This window comes from Phycodurus eques, chromosome 5 (assembly GCF_024500275.1).
Source record: "Phycodurus eques isolate BA_2022a chromosome 5, UOR_Pequ_1.1, whole genome shotgun sequence".
In the NCBI taxonomy this organism is placed as follows: domain Eukaryota; kingdom Metazoa; phylum Chordata; class Actinopteri; order Syngnathiformes; family Syngnathidae; genus Phycodurus; species Phycodurus eques.
In genome coordinates this window covers 10,720,215-10,742,040 of record NC_084529.1, presented here as the reverse complement: position 1 = coordinate 10,742,040, position 21,826 = coordinate 10,720,215, and the positions used below count along the sequence as shown (strand labels likewise).

The following is a 21,826-nucleotide window of genomic DNA, read 5'->3' as shown; positions in this document are numbered from 1 at the left end:
GCAATTGTACATTGAGGAACATTGTCCTTAAACTGTTCGACTATTTTCTCACGCACTTATTCACAAAAAGGTGAACCTCTCCCCATCATTGCTTTTGAATGACTGAGCAATTCAGGGAAACTCCTTTTATACCCAATCATGGCACCCACCTGTTCCCAATTAGCCTGTTCACCTGTGGGATGTTCCAAACAGGTGTTTGATGAGTATTTCTCAACTTTTCTCATTCTTTTTTGCCACCTGTCCCAGCTTTTTTGGAACGTGTTGCAGCCATAAAATTCTAAGTTAATGATTATTTGCTAAAAACAATTACGTTTATCAGTTTGAACATTAAATAGCTTGTCTTTGTAGTGTATTCAATTAAATATAGGTTGAACATGATTTGCAAATCATTGTATTCTGTTTTTATTTAGGTTTAACACATCGTCCCAACTTCATTGGAATTGGGGTATTTAGTGACCACCTTGTTCATAAATTAATCAGAATAGGTTAAAAAAAAAAAAGGACCCATGATACATTGGGATATCCATTCATTAATCTTCCGTTCTGCTTATCCTCACTAGTTTCGCGGGTGCGCTGGAGCCTATCCCAGCTATCTCTGGGCAAGAAGCAGGGTACACCCTGAACTGGTCGCCAGCCAATCACAGGGCACGTATAAACAAACAACCATTCGCACTCACATTCACACCTACGTGCAATTTAGAGTCATCAATTAACCTACCCTGCATATTTTTGGGGCAAAAAAGTTGCAGCAATGAGTCTCTTTTTTTGCAGCAAATGAGAAATAGGACCTGTTTCTGAAATAAAGACACAGTTTTAGCTTCTTGACAAGCTGCTGAATGTGAAGTTTAAAAACAGTGTATCATCAATTAAAAAAACTAATTTATAAGATGTGACACACTCAATCACCCCCCCCCCCCTGAGATGTAATTATAGAAGGCAAGTTCGGAATATTTAGGAACATTGTGCCAGATATTATTGATATAAATGGTGAACAATAACAGTCCGAGAACTGAACCCTGAGGCGCACCATTTTTTTTAAATTATTATTCTCTGTAAATAACTCTACAAGCATTACAACGCAGAAGTAAACAATAAATGTGTGCACTCCCATCCTAAATTTGCAGAGGTGCATTTTAGTCTGTGGCACTTAGATAAAAAGTAAATTTCGAATAACTGTGATAATTAGAAATTAAGAATATCAATATCCCAATGTGGCAGCATGGTGGAAGAATGCTTAACAAATCTGCCTCACAGTTCTGAGGACCGGGGTTCAAATCCCTGCCTGTGTGGAGTTTGCATGTTCTACACGTGCCTGTGTGGGCTTTCTCCGGGTACTCCTGTCCTTTGTTCCGTCCCTGACAACAACCACACTCACATTCATACCTACGGACAATTTAGTCTTCAATTAACCTACCGTACATGTTTTTGGGATGTGGGAGGAAACTGGAGTACCCACGCCGGCATGGGGAGCACATACAAACTCTACATATATATGCTTTTTTCAAGTTGCTTTACAATGTAACATGTAAACATCTTAAATTGTTATTAAATGTGTCAACGAGGTGATGAAGTTAACATTTCGTCATGTTGAAATATGTAAGCATTGCTTTCTTCATCCATTCTTCTAATAGGATCCATGGCTTTGCCGGCCCTACTGTGCAGCACACTAAATGAAAATTTTTTTTTTTTCAGAATTTACATTTATTATGTGGGCTAATCACTGCTTGCTGGAGGCAATGTGGGAAATGTGATTAGTGTGTGAGCTCTAATTAACGTCTGTGAAGCCTCACACACGTTGGCAAAGCTCTGGCAGGCACTTAGATGTACCCACGCACGCGCACACATACACGCACGCACACACACGAAGATTATCACGCACAGCAGCAGGAAAAACACGCTGCCGGGGACACGCTGCGCGCACACTCATAGGGAGTGGACGAGATGAGAGACTGAAGGTGTAAAATGCGCCCCTAGCGGTAAGAACAGAGTTAAAAAGCAGTGGGCGACCGGCGGCGCGCCACAGTTGAGCCCTACGGTTGACTTTGACAAGAGCCGCAGAAAAGTTCAAATTAGCAGCAGACCTGAGACGTGCAGCATATCCGCGCAGAGCATCATGGCCAAAAAGGCACAGAAGACTCCTCACCTGCACCTGGCCGAGGTCACCGCATCCCAGTTCCTCGACATCTGGAAACATTTTGATGCCGATGGTAAGGTCATTTTAATGTCCAAATTGCGTTGTTGATTTTTTTTTCTCAATGTTATAAGAATGAATAACGAATGTGTAGGGGGGACTATTTGATCATGATGAAACATGATCGACACCTTCAGGTGTTTAAATTTAAACATCGCAATTACTGCATAAAATAAAATTAACAATTACTTTTCAATAACAATTTACACCGTCATTAAGTTTGTTTTGTGTGATATGTAGGTAGCAAATAGTCGTTTAAGTCTGTTGGTGAATACTTTTGAGTGATGTTGATTGGATTGGTTTCCGTTTCCATTCATAAACAAGCTTGTCGACATTTTGTCAATAAGTGGAATGTCAGGTGACATCTTTATGCCTACCTCCTATAGGCTTTATTGATCCCGTTTCTGTCAGCATGGAATTATCAGTGTCGTAATTCATCAATAGTACCTCAGCCATCCCTCCACTCCAGCCGCCACCTCCCTCTCTCTTCTTCACACTCACACACACACACACACACACACACACACACACACACACACACACATACACACACACGTATTTGTAAATAGAGGAAACCATAGGCGTTTGTAGGCCATTTTGCAATAGCACCCCTAAAATGAATCCCACCACCGCTAAAATTTGAGAGATCAAAATAGTTTTTTCAACTTTGTCGTTTTTAAACAACCCTGAAAAATGTAGAATTACAGAACTTGGTTGTAAGGTAATATTTGAACTGCAAAAATACAGCCTCCTCTCCTGCAATTGCCTAAAATATGGTTTGCTCCTTCATTTCTTGCCCATTTTAGGGGGTGCCAAAAGCACCCCTAAAATGAATCCCCGCACCCCAAAACCACTGATCTTAGACCAGCCGTGCTGCTTCTTATAGATTAACAGTCAAATTAACATGAAATTAATGTTATGAGCCAGCCTCTGGTTGATTGTCCAGTAAATATTTCCTATTCAAAATCAAATCCTTTAAGTTTTTCTTGTTTTTGAACCAGTCAATATATAAACGCGACTATACTGTAGATGATGCAAGTCCACCTCACCTGCTTTACACATACACTCCACTATAGTTAATGATCTAATGCAGTCTGTTTTGACGCCTCCTCGTGTGCTGGAAGTTATTCCACAGAGAAATGAATGTGGAATGAAGCCACTGTATAGCGGGCTTGGAGCTTATGGATATCAGCATCACGACTGTTTTGGTTTTGGAGTCCTATTATTTATTTATTTATTGTGCTTTGCAACAAGCTACAGTACTTTGCTAATCAAATGCTGCCAGCGTATCAATACATTTGGCTACAGTGTCTAAGTTCGTTCCTCATTACTGGGAGTCTGTTCTTGCTCTGAAGAAAGAAAGGAGAGCTAATTTGTTTGCTCAGATTGAGCAAACATCACCGAGTTTGTAACTAAAAATACAAAGGAGGCGATGCATCCAGAGATGATGAAACCACTTATTCCCCTGTTGGCGCAGGATCAAATCTCATCTGGAATGCGCCTCCGTCTTGCAGCTCCTCTGTGCCACGTCCTTCTCATCTTCCTCTGCTGTCTCGGTCAGGTCTTATTAATTCAGTCCGTGCAAAGCTTTTTTAAAATAAGAAAAATAAAAAAACACCTGCACTTCCTCCTGCTAATTATAGAGCATTTGCTGTCAACAGTTTTTGTTAAACTGGTGATGAAATCTTGAACATTAATCAAAATCACCCACACCCAGAATAAACATTTAAAATTGCTGGACTTAAATTTCCTTTGAAAGCCAAATGCACTTTACATAATATTTAGTTGGTACTGCTCACTGTTAGGCGAGTTTTAGAATCCGAAATTCAAGATTACAAAGTTAAACATTTCATAGGGTTATTACAGTAAGTTACTGTAAAAAAATAAAAATAAAAAATATATATATATAAAAAGTGGGAGGTAAGTAGTCAGAATTGGATTCTGGAGTCATGCACCACTTGATATATCATACTCAAACTATCTTCATTATTCATCATTATTCATTCATCATCATTATTTGCTCAATACTAATTAATTACCAAATCACTGATGGTGTAGTGGTACACTCACCTGACTTTGGTGTGGGTTCGATTCCCACTCAGTGACGGTGTGAATGTGAGTGCGAATGGTTGTCGGTGTTTATATGTGCCCTGCGACTGACTAGTGACCAGTTCAGGGTGTAGACCGCCTTTCGCCCGAAGTCAGCTGGGATAGGCTCCAGCGCCCTGTGACCCTAACCAGGATAAGGGATGTTGAAAATGGATGGTTGGATGGATAATTGATGAGCTTGCCTGAATCAGGTGACACTGTGTGAAAGCAGCAATTGCCTGTTGTCTCTTGACCTTGACAAAGAGCTTCCTCCAATGAAAACATACTGCTACTACCAAACCTGCATGTACAGTATATAATAGAAGCTATACAACAATGCTTTTCTGCAACGGTGCGCCATGTTAGTGTTCAGTATTTCTACACAGTGGATTTTTATGCTCATTCTCTTTCTTGTACTATCACATTTCCGTGCATCTTGTTATTTACACCGACTGGTTAGCACATCTGTCTCACAGTTGTGATGACCCTTGTTAAAATCCAACCTCGCCTGTGTGGAATTTGCATGTTCTCCCCATGCCTGTGTGGGTTTTCGCCAGGCACTCCGGTTTCCTCCCACATCCCAAAAACATGCACGGTAGGTTAATTGAAGACTCTAAATTGCCCGTAGGTGTGAATGTGAGTGTGAATGGTTGTTTGTTTATACAGTGGGTATGGAAAGTATTCAGACCCCTTAAATTTTTCACTCTTTGTTATATTGCAGCCATTTGCTAAAATAATTTAAGTTAATTTTTTCCCTCATTAATGTACACACAGCACCCCATATTGACAGAAAAAACAGAATTGTTGAAACTTTTGCAGATTTATTAATCCATCCATCCATCCATCCATCCACTATCTGAGCAGCTTATCCTCAGAAGGGTCGCGGGAGATTTATTAAAAAAGAAAAACTGAAATATCACACAGCCATAAGTATTCAGACCCTTTGCTCAGTATTTAGTAGAAGCACCTTTTTGAGCTAATACAGCCATGAGTCTTTTTGGGAATGATGCACCTGGATTTGGGGATCCTCTGCCATTCCTCCTTGCAGATCCTCTCCAGTTCTGTCAGCTTGGATGGTGAACGTTGGTGGGCAGCCATTTTCAGGTCTCTCCAGAGATGCTCAATTGGGTTTAAGTCAGGGCTCTGGCTGGGCCATTCAAGAACAGCCACGGAGTTGTTCTGGAACCATTCCTTCATTATTTTAGCTGTGTGCTGAGGGTCATTGTCTTGTTGGAAGGTGAACCTTCCGCCCAGTCTGAGGTCCTGAGCGTGCTGGAGAAGGTTTTCGTCCAGGATATCCCTGTACTTGGCCGTATTCATCTTTCATTTGATTGCAACCAGCCGTCCTGTCCCTGCAGCTGAAAAACACCCCCACAGCACGATGCTGCCACCACCATGCTTCACTGTTGGGACTGTATTGGACAGGTGATGAGCAGTGCCTGGTTTAGCCGCTTAGAATTAAGGCCAAAAAGTTCTATCGTGGTCCCATCAGACCAGAGAATCTTATTTCTCACCATCTTGGAGTCCTTCAGGTGTTTTTTAGCAAACTCATGCAGGCTTTCATGTGTCTTGGACTGAGGAGAGTTTTTCATCTGGCCACTCTGCCATAAAGCCCCGACTGGTGGAGGGCTGCAGTGATGGTTGACTTCATAGAACTTTCTCCCATCTCCCGACTACATCTCTGGAGCTCAGCCACAATGATCTTTGGGTTATTTTTTACCTCTCTCACCAAGGCTCTTCTCCCCCTGTTGCTCAGTTTGGCCTGACGGCCAACTCTCGGAAGGGTTCTGGTCATCCCAAACATATTCCATTTAAGGATTATGGAGGCCACTGTGCTCTGCAGCAGAATTTATTTTTGTAACCTTGGCCAGATCTGTGCCTTGCCACAATTCTGTCTCTGAGCTCTTCAGGCAGTTCCTTTAACCTCTTGATTCTCATTTTCTCTGACATACACTGTGAGCTGTAAGGTGTTATATAGACAGGTGTGTGGCTTTCCTAATCAAGTCCAATCAATATAATCAAACACAGCTGGACTCCAATGAAGGTCTAGAACCATCTCAAGGATGATCAGAAGAAATGGACAGCACCCGAGTTACATGTATGAGTGTCACAGCAAAGGGTCTCAATACTTATGGCTGTGTGATATTTCAGTTTTTCTTTTTTAATAAATCAGCAAAAAATCAACAATTCCATTTTTTTCTGTCAATATGGGGTGCTTTGTGTACATTAATGAGGAAAAAAAAGAACTTAAATGATTTAGCAAATAGCTGCACTATAACAAAGAGTGAACATTTTAAGGGGGTCTGAATACTTTCCGTACCCAGTGTATGTGCTCTGTGGTTGGCTGGCGACCAGTTCAGGGTGTACCCTGCCTCTCGCCCGAAGATAGCTGGGATAGGCTCCAGCACGCCCGTGACCCTAGTGAGGATAAGCGGTACAGAAAATTGATGGATCAGCCAAAATCACACGAAGCAGTGGAAACTGGTTGGTGCAGACTCAAAAGGTTTTGAGTTGCACTGTGCGCAGAACACAAGTTGCTCATTCATGTGAGAGGGTTTCCAATCCTTATAATGTACAGTGCTATAGAAAGGTCTATTGCTGTTTTAGAAATGCTATAATGATCATATAAAGTATGCAATTAAACTACAATATTTTGTCATATACAGTACATACTTTAATTAAAAAATTTGTAATCCTTTACATTACTATGAGAAAATGTATAGTTAAATTACAGTTGCTTTTGCAAATGTCCATAATTTCAATTTTAATTACATTTAAAAAATAGACGCAAAGGTTCAGATGTTTTTTTTTTCATATTACTTCCTCTTTCTAAACCGAGGCTTTTGATTATCTCCCTCTTAATGTGCCATTTTTTTTTTTTTTTAATGATGATGATCGCACTACTCGTCACTTTAAACCGCATACACTCCTTGAAGTCTCAGCGCCCTTTGCACAATGGTCATTGCACCGGACTATTGCAATATTAGTCGTTCGAACTGCTCTAAGTGCTAGAGGACTCTGCATCTTTTTGCACAATTGTTTTTTGTCAATGTCTTTATGTCCCCAAAGTGTTCTGTAAATTGACTGTTTGTTGTACTAGAGCGGCTCCAACTACCGGAGACAAATTCCTTGTGTGTTTTGGACATACTTGGCAAATAAAGATGATTCTGATTCTGATTCTGATTCTGATTCTGCCTTATTCTCAAACATCACATATTTTTCCAAATATGACCTCGAAGTGCCACCATGTGGTGCAATATATTAGTTTATGTGAGATTTTGAAAATGTTAGCCTCGTAGTAACACTTTTGAACATATAGTTCAAGTTTATTTGTATGGCCCTTAATCACAAAAGAGTCTCAGAAGACCTAACAGGCACACAGTTGGCAAAGATTTACGAAATTCTCTCATTTAAAGCCCCCAATCGGGCAAGGAATATCTCAAAACCCTATTTTGGGGAAAACCTTGAGACGGGACTGCAGATGGTGGGATCCTCCTTCCAGGATGACCACGCTGCAATGGATGTCGAGTGGGCCACATCAATCACATACTGTTGTATGATGCTGCACAATGTTCATTAAGAGGGCATGAGAGTCAATTTAAAGTGAAATAGCGCCGCAGGGTAGACGCCTTAGGTGGTTCTGCCTCAGGACCTGGCCCGATTGGTCGTAGCAGAATCCTGGCAACGGGTCCAGGAAAGTGGTCTAACTTAGCTCTTGTGTCAGTTGATCGGTGCAGAACCCAAAGAGCAACAGCCTCAGATTCGATCAACGTCACCTAGCCCTCTCTCCGAGCAGGAGCCGAGAGGGGAGGAGAGAGGACAAGAAGCAGTAAAACAGGCCTACACATGTACTTCAACTAAATGCCAAAGAGTAGAAATAAGTCTTAAGTTGTGATTTAAAAATTTCTACTGAGGCAGCAGCTCTAATATCTGTGGGTAGAGCATTCCAGAGTACTGGAGCCCGAATAGAAAATGCTCAAGAGCCGGACTTCATTCTGGCTCTCGGAGTCACCAAAAGACCTGCATTTTTCGAGCGTAGATTTCGGGACAGAACATAACTAAGTCAGTGAGATAAGACGGTGCTCACCCGTATAAAATTTCATGAGTAAGTAACAGGACCTTAAAATCACATCAAGTAGACGGGAACCAGCGCAAGGTGGCCAGAATGTGGGTAATATGATCAATATTTCTCGTCCTCGTCAAAAGTCTTTTTTATTAACTCGGACCCTCCACCTCCCTGTCACCGGCTCTTCCAGCTCGTTCCCTCAGATAGGCGCTATCGATCAATGCAAACTAGAACTAGCAGACATTCCAACAGCTTCTTCCCTCTTGCAATCAACTTCTTAAACAGCTAACCTACAATTCCATTGCAACATGCTGTCATTTTTTTTGTCTTGAGTTTGTTGTCAAATTTCTGTCGGGCCGATTATATATTACTCGTGCACTCACTGTAGAAGTCTCGCCACGCTGCACTATTTGCATATCTGTTGTTAAACAATACTGGCCACTCGTGCCAGAGTAGCATTTGCACACTGACTGAGGAGTATCTGCAACATTTGCACAACCAACATTGTACCAGATTATCGCACAACTAGTCACTTTAAACTTCATACATTCCTTGAAGTCTCGGCACCCTTTGCACAATGGTCATTGCACCGGACTATTGCTATTTTAGTCATTCAAACTGCTCTAAGTGCTAGAGGACTCTGCATCTTTCTGCACAATTGTCAAAAAAATAAATATGTAAAAACAATTTTAAATTTTTTTTTTTTTTAATTTGTACCGGGATTACCAGATAACGAGAAACCCTTTACTGCTCAGTGACTGTTTTTGTCAATGTCTTTATGTCTCTGTCAATTGACTGTCTGTTGTCATACTAGAGTGGCTCCAACTACCGGAGACAAATTCCTTGTGTGTTTTTTGGACATCCTTGACAAATAAAGATGATACTGATTCTGATTCTGAGGATAGGGTAATCTGGGATTTGATCTGCAGGAGTCCATGAGCTTGCTGTTGTTGGGAGTATTGTTGATTTTGTCCAGTTGATAGAGTAGTCTGATATTTGTGAAAATGTTTCGATGGATTGAAAACTGGCTGAAGAGAATACTTGGGTTCCTGTAAGTAAAGAAGGATATCATCAGCATCCAGATTGATTTTGTGTTCTGTCACGAGTGAGCAGATATATTTAATATTAGCATTCTGACATACAGCGGCAGCAAGAGGTTCCATGATTATTGCAAATAGCATTGGTGAGAGTGGACATCCTTGTCTGGTTCCTCTTTGTAATGTAAAACTTTGTGAAGTAATCCTATTTGTGGTGACAGTCGCTTTCGGCGAATTGTATAATGTTGCTATCCAATGCATAAATGAATCTCCAAAGCCAAATTTGGGAAGTACTACAAACAAGAAAGCCCAGTTAACTTTATCGAAAGCTTTCTCTGCGTCAAGTGACATGATGATTGCGTTTAGATTTTTACGCTGTGATATGCTTATTCAATTTAACAGACGTCTGACATTATTTGTGGAACTTCTACCTTTGATGAAGCCTGTCTGGTCATAGTGGATTATCGACGAAGTACCTTTTCAAGTCTCGCAGCGAGGGCTTTCGAGATAATCTTGATATCTACATTAATCAGTGATAAGGGCCAATAATTAGCCGGGAGAATTGGATCTTTACCTGACTTAAGTAATAACTACTAATAAAAGCTGTGTTCATATGGCTAATAATTTGACCATTGTCGTTTTGCTCCTTGACTGTTCTGAAAAATAGAGGCGCTAGTATTGGCCAAAAATGTTTCATGAATTCAACAGGGATTCCGTCCGGACCAGGCGCCCGTCTCGGTTGCATATTTTTTAATGCGTTATGTAATTCTGCGATGGTTAAAAGAACATCAAGGCTGTCTTTAATTTGTGTATTTAATTGAGGTATGTTTAGATCCTTAATAAAAGTTTCAATTCATTTTTGATCTGGGTTGTTCGAAGATGCGTATAAGCTGCTATAAAAATTGTAAAAAATGTCATTTATTTCTAGCGGTGACTGTGTACAGTTGCTGTTTGAATCTTGAGTGGCTGTAATTAATTACTTTTCTTTATTGCACTGAAATTGGTTCGTAAGGAATTTTCCATGATTTTTTTATTGTACTCAAAGTCAATGTATCTTAACTGTTGTAGAAAATATGTTCTTTTTGATAAGTTAACGTGTAATTGATGTTTTGCCTTTTGAAGTTGGTTTCTAAGCGTTGCTGTCGGATTAATTGCATATTCTTCTGTGAGGTGTTTAATTTTTTCCTCAATTCCATTTTCCATTTTTTGTTCTTGTTTTTGCTTTTCCAAAGAGTATGATATGATTCGACCTCCCAATACAGCTTATCCCGGTTTCCCACAGCAGAGATGGGGATATGGTTGGGGAGTCGTTGAATTTTAAAAACTCATCCCATTCCTTTCTCACGAAATAATCAAAATCCGGGTCCTTCAATAGGGACGTGTTGAAGCGCCATGTTGGTGGGGGTTCATTCACTTTGCCTGCGATCGAATGCCATTGACATTTCATGACACAAAAGTTAAGTGTGAGATATAATGGGTACGTGTATCATAATTTTAAATACATTTGTTACTATGCATTCTTTGTTGGTTTTTTTTTACAGTTTTCGGGAGATTGTTTGGTATTGTGTTGACAAATGTTATTTAGAGACGGTGATAGAGATGCTATATTTAAGTACAGCAAAGCCAGGATACATAGAAGGGTAATGAACAAACACTGAACATAGAAAACAAACAGTGACAAGGGGATAATATGGTGTGTGGTGGTTGTTTGTAGTGCGCAAGAAGAGTTTTGAGCGACTTGTGTGTTTAGTGTGTGTGGAAACAAGCAGAGCAGAAAAGCAGACAGATAGGAGTGAGAATTCATGCTGGTGGCATGCGTGATTCTGTTTTTTTGTTTGTCTAAGCAAAAGTGGAAAGAATGAAACAAAATACAATACACTTTTGACAATTCATAACGACAACAGATCAAAAGAAGTACTTATCGAGAAGGCCAGAGCGAGATGTTGGCATCACGAAGCACGAAACAGTTGGCTGTCGACATGTAGCTTGTCGACAACTGGCCACGCTCGTTTGCGTTTCTCACGGTTATTCTTCGTCAACGGGTACAAGATTTTATGCCTCTCGTTGATTTCCTTGGGGAACTGATTGTTCATTCCAAACGAAGTCACTCTGAGCTCCCAACCTTTTGATTTTACAAACACTTTTTGCTGAAAGTGTTCAAACTTTGAAATGATAGGACGTGGTGGGTTTCCTGGACGAGGGCCTCCCAATCGGTGGACACGGTGAAAGGTAATCTCGTCGACTGTATCTTGCTGTATCTTGAGCGCGGACATCATGAATTTTTAAATCTGCACCACGAGATCTTCTGGAGCATTTTCTGGAATGCCGGAGAAAATGAGATTGTTGCGCATACTGTCCAGTGTAGTTTCTTTCATGAGTTTATATTCCTGTCTAAGAGTTTGTAGTTCTGCTGATGTTGACATCATGTTTGATCGAAGCGCAGTAGTATCTAATCTTAGCTCCTTGACCTGTTGTTGTGTCAACTCCAAGCTCTTTCTGAGTTCGGCGATCTCTTGGCGAAGCAAGTCATGTGTAATTGACAATTTCTTGTCGATTGAGAGGAAGACACTTTTCTGTGTCTCTGGCGAATCAAGTAAATCCTCAGTTGAAGTGGAAGAATAATCTTTTTTCCTCTTCAGGGTCAGTTTGATGCGAGGGCTCAGATAACCCATGACAGACGATTTGGCGTTGACATAGCTGGGTCCGCGCAGTTGCCAACAGAAGTGCCGTCAGCCCCAAGTTTCATGTTTTTAAGTCCAGGTTAAAAACTCCAATGCTTTAAAGAGCATTTCCACTTTAAAATTATATTTCTTGCACTCCACGTTGTTTGAATTGTGTTTTTATTTGTATTTTTTTTCCTTTGTTTTTAAATGCTTTTAATCATGTAAAGCACATTGAATTACCTTGTGATTGCCAGCCAATCGCAGGGCACATAGAAACAAACAACCATTTGCACTCACAGTCACACCTACGGGCAATTTAGAGTCTCCAATTAACACGTCTCCAATTAACGCATGTTTTTGGGATGTGGGAGGAAACCGGAGTGCCCGGAGAAAACCCATGAAGGCACGGGGAGAACATGCAAACTCCACACAGGCGGGGCCGGGGATTGAACCCGGGTCCTCAGAACTGTGAGGCTGATGCTCTAACCATTCGGCCACCGTACCGCCCCATTCAAAATCAAGAAAAGTAAAAATTTAATGTAATGTAATCAAATGTAGTTAGTTATATTACTTTGAGAAAGTAATTGAAAGTTACACTACTATTACATTTTCAACAGGGTAACTTGGAATTGTAACCAACTACATTTTCAAATTAATCTTCCCAACACGCAAACAAATACTGTATGTCCAGAAGTATTTGTTGTTGTGAGTTTGCCTGTATTCTCTGCAATGGATTTTAAGTAAAAATGATGTGATAAATTGTAGATCATTAGCTTAAGTTTCTGATGTCTCACAAAAATATAGCATTCACTATTTAGAAATTACCACCATTTTATGCAAACTACCACACCTTTAGAGGGCTCATGTATTTGGATCACCAGACAAAATCCTTTGCACTCAATAACTGCTAACAGCCTAGAGTCCATTGATGTCACAGAATTATGTTTAATCCATAGATGTGCTTTGCCAGTCCTTCACAGAAGCAACTTTCCCCTTCTACTTGTTTGTGGGCCTTGCTGCCTTCATATTTGTCTTCAGTAAATGAAGAGCATAGTCTATTGTGAGACGATGTTCGAGACATGGATAATCAACTATTCCTTTCCTTCGCCATACTCTTCTATTCTTATTATTGTGATATAAGTTTACACAGGGCGGCACGGTGGCCGACTGGTTAGAGCGTCAACCTCACAGTTGTGAGGACCCGGGTTCAATCCCCGGCCCTGCCTGTGGGGAGTTTGCATGTTCTCCCCGTGCCTGCGTGGGTTTTCTCCGGGCACTCCGGTTTCCTCCCACATCCCAAAAACATGCCTTAATTGGAGACTCTAAATTGCCCGTAGGCATGACTGTGAGTGCGAATGGTTGTTTGTTTCTATGTGCCCTGCGATTGGCTGGCAACCAGTTCAGGGTGTACCCCGCCTCCTACCCGATGACAGCTGGGATAGGCTCCAGCACGCCCGCGACCCTAGTGAGGAGACGCGGCTCAGAAAATGGATCGATGGAAGTTTATACAGTGGTACCTTGAGATACGAGTGACTCGACTTACGAGCTTTTCAGGAAATGAGCTGTAGTTTGACCATTTCTTTGGTGGCAGAGACTGACAACATTGTTGTCAGTAAATTACTGTAAACTTGAATTAGAGTAATTTACTGATAACAGTGTCAAACCAATGTTTCTATTCATTGTGGTGCTGATGAGTTACACAAGATAAATAGGAGCTTTTTTTGGCTTGCAGAAGAAGCAGGCCAGGTAACGCTTATCACAGCTAGTCTTAACAGAACTGAGCGGGTCACTCTATTGCACACAACCCACAGCCAAGGTTTCCTGAAAACAAAGTGCAACATACATGTAACGCAAGAGTAAACACACATAACATAAACATACATGATCAATGTTATGTTAATCCTTATCTTTCATGAACATTGAGGATTAACGCACAATTGTGCTGCATGCAAAATACAGTAACTCTCTGTGTGACGTCAACCAAAAACCCATGATGCAATGGAAACTGTAGTTAATTTCTGTAAAATCACTTTAAAATATTTCACTGTAAGGTATGTGGTGGTGGCACAGTGGACGACTGGTTAGCACATCTGCCTCACAGTTCTGAGGACCCAGATTCAAATCCGGCCTCGCCTGTGTGTTGTTTGGATGTTCTACTTGTGCCTGCATGGGTTTCCTCCTAGGTCAATTGAAGACTCTAGATTGGCCGTAGGTATGGATGTGAGTGCTTATAGTTGTTTGTTTATGTGTGCCCTATGATTGGCTGCCGACCAGTTCAGGGTGTACCCCGACTCCTGCCCGAAGTTAGCTGGGATAGGCTCCAGCATACCCACGACTCTACTAAGGATAAGCGGTGTAGAAAATGGATGGTATGTGCTAAATAACTATAGAATTGACAGGAATGTCTAACAGTGCACATAATATATAATGTAGCTCAATATTAAATGAAAAATGCCTGTGAAATTCACTGAAAAGAGATGTTAATAAAGTTTGCACCAGCTGACAGTCTAATTAACATACAGCATATTGTACAGTGCAGCTCCAAGATAAACCAGAAACCCTTTAATGTAAGGTTTGAAAATTGACATTTGAAAAAGCAAACTTAAACAAAAAACATGTGCATATACCGTCATATATGAGTTTGGATATATTCTTTCTTTCACTTGAATGCAAGACAAGTCCTGGGGAAACTGCATCCAATAAATAATTTATTATTGATATCTTATGCCACTTCCCTTGTATTTAATCACAATGTACTTGCGCTAATTGTCTCAGAGGTCATTTCTCTCCAGAGAGCTAAATGTCATTACGACCTACAGGAGAGAGGCTCATAGCAGGGCGGCTGTCCTACTTATGGAAGCAGCACGAGCAAACATTTATGAGTTGTGATAACATCACCAAGGAGCACCTGCATGTCCACACACACACACGCAGACACACACACATGCACACACAGAAAATGTCAGTGGATAGAACAAAGATGTCAGTATGATGGAGGAGGAGAAGATAAGAGAGCGAGATGATGAGTTTGAGGGAGAAGAGAGGAAGTAGATTGCATAAATGAGGCAGTGCTGCCTTCCAGGGTTTTATAGAAGCAGCTAGTCACATCGTTTGGAGCCATCTGTCCAGTCATTCGATGGGCTTGTTAAAAAATGTTGGCACACATTCACATATACTACCTCAGTGAAGGAAGTGCCATTATTTGGTTTCTGGATGACTGTTTTCATGGGAGCAGCACACTCAGAATGAAAATAAGATGCAACATAAAGACTTGTACCCAAAGTCAGCTGTGGCAGACAACAGCTACCCATGACCCAACAGAATAGGAGCAGAAAATGGATGGATGGATGAATGGATGGATGAAGTACAGCTATGGACCTCAAGGAATCATGATGGACAGCATCCCGGGCAGTAATTTACTGAACAGTCAAGCAAATTGTGGAATCATTTTGAGCTCTTATAAACATTGACAGTCAATTCCATTACTTACAGTAATTTACAGTACTTCATGGTTATGAAAAGACTATAGGCTCCCTCTCCTCCCCATTGCCCTTTTTCCCCAGTCCACCCACTGATAACTTCATTACTCTTTATGGAATACAGTAAGAGAAGCCACCTATGGATCATCACACGTTCTAAATCGTAGAAGCTGATTTTCCATAAATAGCATCTCAGTATATGCAGTCATCACTTTGCATCATGTCATTTAATTGGTGTGGTGGATTTCCGGGTCTGTGCAGCACCATCACCCGGATGAATGGCGCTTATGTCAAGTGAGAACAAAGGAATACTTCGAGACACAGGGTTTTTTCTAAAAGAATCACACAAAACGTTTTAAATTGCAAATAAATAAAAAAATAAACTTGAATTGCAGGCAGAAATAAGACACTGAGAGACATAATCTAGTTCAAGCAAAAAATTATAATAATAATGTTATTACTGGCAATGAAATTTTTTTTGCTTGCAATGACGATATTCGCGTGTCCTGCCTGACTTTTTGCAATTTGTTTTTTGGCACAAACCTCTCGGGTGGGTGGGCTTTATGAGGAATGCATCCTCATTGGCTTATTTGTTTTGAGTGACAGCTAATGCCTCCAGGTGTGTGTTTTTTTTGTGTGCGTGTGTCACACTGAGCAGAGCCAGCGACAAGAATGCAAGATTCAATTTTCCTTAAGGAAGTGTAAGTATCTATCATATATGTTGTCAATGCTGTCCTAGGAAGACGTGATGTTGTAACATTATGCTAGTAACATGTTAGAAGCGCACAGCCACATTTTCTCAACAATTTAGCAGTTCAAAATATACTGCTAACTGTATACTGACTTGCTCGAACTGTATACTATATGGCTATTGGCCACATTTCTTTATCATCGTATGATGACCTGAGAATTACATTACTGAATACAATTAAACACTTATAACCAGTACGGCTTAAAGACGGAATTAGCATAAAAGGGAAGCACAAATCCTAAATGTAGGATTTTCAGCAAAAGCTTGACGATATACAGCATCTACTTTTAAAGTTAGGCAGTCTTTCTTACTAGGTGTTGACAAAAAGAAAATAATTACAGATAAAGACAGTTTTCCTTTCAATAATATAAGGGTTTTTCTCAATATTAAGTTTTTATTTATATCAAACGTTTTCCCATCTGAAATAATTTAGTTTTTAGCAGCAAACAACTCTAATGCATGGACAAATCTTGGTCAACTAAGACCTCCATAAACCTACAGACAAGTAATATCACATCTCTTTCTTTTTGTGTCCCACAGTCTTAATTTCTAATTTCTCCATATGGAACAGCTGAGGATGAAGAACATTCAATGTCCCTGGAGTGACAAAGTGGTTGACTGGACAGGAACACCAGCATCTTCTAAATTCAGACTGTCAGAGTTTTAGGATAACTGTCTACTTTGACCATGAATGTAACAATAAAGTAACAATAAAATGTTTCCGCTTAATTGCAAAAATATTTAATTGCAAAATAAAAGTTATGCAACGCATAAAAGGTCCTTCATTACAAGTCTATTTTCAAGAGTACACTGCATGGTCATATCAAGCTGGACAGAATATGGCAACCCAGACAGGACGTCAGACGAGGAAATACACAGAGCATTGAGTCAATTTTAACGTAAAATATATAAATTGGTATTTTAGTCGCATCACTTACCGTATCAAAACAGGTGAAGAACGAACAACAAATCAGCTTTGGAAAAATTTAATTAAATTAAATTAAAATGAAAGGGGCACAGTTGTCGACTGGTTAGAGCGTCAGCCTCACAGTTCTGAGGACCCGGGTTCAATCCCCGGCCCCGCCTGTGTGGAGTTTGCATGTTCTTCCTGTGCCTGCGTGGATTTTCTCCGGGCACTCCGGTTTCCTCCCACATCCCAAAAAACATGCACGTTAATTGAAAACTCTAAATTGCCCATAGGTGTGAATGTGAGTGCAAATGGTTGTTTGTTTGTATGTGCCCTGCGATTGGCTGGCAACCAGTTCAGGGTGTACCCCGCCTCCTGCCCGATGACAGCTGGGATAGGCTCCAGCACGCCCGCGACCCTAGTGAGGAGAAGCGGCTCAGAAAATGGATGGATGGATGGATAAAATGAAAGGAAATATTGAAAGTTTATACTACTTGAAACATAAAATGTCTCATTAAAATGTCACATTTTCCAATTCTACAATTTTCACATTTAATTTTCACTTCTCTCAGTCTTCACGTCTGAATGTAGAGTTCATGTTTAAACAAAGTCGACGTAATGGCATTTATGAATCCATGAAGGACATGAAAGTTATGGTGGGACACGGGGCAAGGCATGTCTGACACCACGACCCCATCCTCTGGGTCAGCATCAGTGCTCTGATCCTGGAGAGGTTGCTCGATTAGCTGAAAGACAGGAAGGTTAATTAGATTAGACCAATAAAAACTGTGCCCTGCGATTGGCTGGCAACCAGTTCAGGGTGTACCCCGCCTCCTGCCCGATGATAGCTGGGATAGGCTCCAGCACCCCTGCGACTCGAGTGAGGAGAAGCGGCTCAGAAAATGGATGGGTGAATAAAAACTGTTCAAACAAACTGAGGCTTGAAGCCGGGATGATTCACTATGAATTTTTTGGACACATGGTGGACTGTTTGCTAATTCTCACACCAGAAGAACCCGACTGGGAAAGCCTGCACTGGAAGCTAGCCCAAGACAGAAGTTAAAGTAGACTACAGTGTAGGCTTGGGAATTATCAATTTTTAAGACAAAGGCAGAGAAGAGAACCATGTGGTGGAAGCTGAGACAGGACGAGTGTTGTGCAGCTTTTCGGGAAGAGGTGATACAGGCTCTCGGTGGACGGCAGGAGCTTCCAGAAGACTGGACCACTGCAGCCAAGGTGATCAGAGAAGCAGGCAGGAGAGTACTTGGTGTATCTTCTGGCAGGAAAGGAGAGAAGGAGACTTGGTGGTGGAACCTCACAGTACAGGAAATCATACAAGGAAAGAGGTTAGCTAAGAAGAAGTGGGACACTGAGAGGACCGAGGAGAGGCGAAAGGAATACATTGAGATGCGACACAGGGCAAAGGTAGAGGTGGCAAAGGCCAAACAAGAGGCATATGATGACATGTATGGCAGGTTGGACACTAAAGAAGGAGAAAAGGATCTATACAGGCTGGCCAGACAGAGGGATAGAGATGGGAAGGATGTGCAGCAGGTTAGGGTGATTAAGGATAGAGATGGAAATATGTTGACTGGTGCCAGCAGTGTGCTTGCTAGATGGAAAGAATACTTCGAGGAGTTGATGAATGAGGAAAATGATAGAGAAGGGAGAGTAGAAGAGGTAAGTGTGGTGGACCAGGAAGTGGCAATGATTACTAAGGGGGAAGTTAGAAAGGCATTAAAGAGGATGAAAAATGGAAAGGCAGTTGGTCCTGATGACATTCCTGTGGAGGTATGGAAGCATCTAGGAGAGGTGGCTGTGAAGTTTTTGACCAGCTTGTTCAATAGAATTCTAGTGCGTGAGAAGATGCCTGAGGAATGGAGGAAAAGTGTACTGGTGCCCATTTTTAAGAACAAAGGTGATGTGCAGAGCTGTGGCAACTATAGAGGAATAAAGTTGATGAGCCACACAATGAAGTTATGGGAAAGAGTAGTGGAGGCTAGACTCAGGACAGAAGTGAGTATTTGCGAGCAACAGTATGGTTTCATGCCTAGAAAGAGTACCACAGATGCATTATTTGCCTTGAGGATGTTGATGGAAAAGTACAGAGAAGGTCAGAAGGAGCTACATTGTGTCTTTGTAGATCTAGAGAAAGCCTATGACAGAGTACCCAGAGAAGAACTGTGGTACTGCATGCGGAAGTCTGGAGTGGCAGAGAAGTATGTTAGAATAATACAGGACATGTACGAGGGCAGCAGAACAGCGGTGAGGTGTGCTGTAGGTGTGACAGAAGAATTTAAGGTGGACGTGGGACTGCATCAGGGATCAGCCCTGAGCCCCTTCCTTTTTGCAGTGGTGATGGATAGGCTGACAGATGAGGTTAGACTGGAATCCCCGTGGACCATGATGTTTGCAGATGACATTGTGATCTGCAGTGAAAGCAGGGAGCAGCTGGAGGAACAGTTAGAAAGATGGAGGCATGCACTGGAAAGAAGAGGAATGAAGATTAGCCAAAGTAAAACAGAATATATGTGCATGAATGAGAGGGCTGGTGGGGGAAGAATGAGGCTACAGGGAGAAGCGATAGTCTATATCACACCGCAAGCTAACACGAGCGCCGCATTGCTAACGCTCGCCGAACAAGTCAACGAAATTGAAAAAAAACACCCTGACTCACCCCTCATTATTCTCGGGGACTTTAACAAAGCTAAACTCAACCACGAACTCCCTAAATACAAGCAGCACATCGACTGTCCTACCAGGGAAAATAATACTTTAGACCACTGCTACACTACGGTAAAAAACGCATACCGTGCTATACCTCGTGCAGCCCTGGGCTCGTCTGATCACTGCTTAATTCACTTAATACCGACGTACAAGCAAGTACTTAAATGTGCGAAGCCTACAGTGAAAACAGTCAAAAAGTGGACCAATGAAGCAAAGATGGAACTTCAAAGCTGTTTAGACTGCACAGACTGGAGTGTCTTTGAAAATTCAGCTGGCAGCCTGGATGAATATACGGACACTGTCACATCCTATATCAGTTTCTGTGAAGAGGTTTGTGTACCAACAAAATCATTTCGGACATTCAACAACAACAAGCCGTGGTTCATTGCTAAACTTAAGCAGCTTCGCCAAGCTAAGGAAGATGCATATCAGAGCGGGGACAGGGCCCTGTATAATCGAGCTAGAAACCAGCTTACTAAAGAAATTAACATTGCAAAGAGGATCTATGCAGCAAAGTTGGAAAAACAGTTTAGCGCGAACGACTCGAAATCAGTCTGGCGTGCATTCCAATCGCTGACTAATTACAAGCGACGATCCCCCCAAGCTGAGAACAATAGCACACTAGCCAACGACTTGAATACCTTCTATTGCAGATTTGAAAAGGACAGTTTCACTCCACACACCCACCCGGCCGCACCCGCGACCACAACCACACCTCTGACTTCTGCGTTAACCATCCATGAACAGGATGTGAGACGCATCTTCAAACAACAGAAGATTAACAAAGCAACAGGACCGGACCATGTGTCCCCATCCTGCCTCAAAGTCTGCGCGGACCAGCTCGCTCCAGTCTTCACTCAGATCTTTAACAGATCTTTGGAAATGTGCGAAGTTCCATCCTGCTTCAAACGCTCCACCATCATTCCAGTCCCCAAGAAACCTGCAATCTCTAGTCTGAATGACTACAGGCCTGTCGCTTTGACATCTGTGGTCATGAAGTCCTTTGAACGTCTCGTGCTGGACCACCTCAAGAGTGTCACAGGTCCCCTGCTGGACCCCCTGCAGTTTGCCTACCAAGCGAACAGGTCTGCGGATGATGCAGTCAACATGGGACTGCACTTCATCCTAGAAAACCTCGACAGTGCAGGGACCTACGCGAGGATCCTGTTCGTGGACTTCAGCTCAGCGTTCAACACCATCATCCCTGAACTCCTTTCAACCAAGCTTCTCCAGCTCAGCGTCTCACCTGCCATCTGCCAGTGGATTTACAGCTTTCTGACGGGCAGGACACAGCAGGTCAGGCTGGGGGAGGCCACCTCATCCACACGCAGCATCAGCACTGGGGCGCCCCAAGGTTGTGTCCTCTCTCCGCTGCTCTTCTCTCTCTACACGAACGACTGCACCTCAGCGAACCCGACTGTCAAGCTCCTGAAGTTTGCAGATGACACCACTGTCATCGGCCTCATCAAGGACGGTGACGAGTCTGCATATCGACAGGAAGCGGAGCGGCTGGAGCTGTGGTGCGGGCGACACAACCTGGAGCTGAACACGCTCAAGACGGTAGAGATGATCGTGGACTTCAGGAGGCATCCTTCGCCACAGCTGCCCCTCACGTTGTCCAGCTGCCTTGTGTCAACCGTCGAGACCTTCAAGTTCGTGGGAATTACAATCTCTCAGGACCTGAAGTGGGCGAACAACATCAACTCCGTCCTCAAAAAGGCCCAGCAGAGGATGTACTTCCTGCGGCTTCTGAGAAAGCACGGCCTGCCACCGGAGCTGCTGAGACAGTTCTACACAGCGGTCATCGAATCGGTCCTGTGTTCTTCCATCACAGTCTGGTTTGGTGCTGCTACAAAAAAGGACAAACTCCGACTGCAACGGACAATCAAAACTGCTGAAAGGATTGTCGGTACCCCC

The 21,826-nt window shown here is 42.1% G+C and overlaps 1 protein-coding gene across 1 annotated transcript in view; it reads left to right on the top strand.

Moving 5' to 3' along the window:
• Positions 1-1,937: 1,937 nt before the first annotated feature.
• calb2a (calbindin 2a) overlaps positions 1,938-21,826 on the top strand; it is a 59,762-nt gene continuing 39,873 nt past the window's right edge. The window contains exon 1 of the mRNA XM_061676661.1: positions 1,938-2,207. Within this exon, the coding sequence (XP_061532645.1) occupies positions 2,114-2,207 (94 nt within the window). The 5' untranslated portion in view covers positions 1,938-2,113. The remainder of the gene's footprint in view (positions 2,208-21,826) is intronic.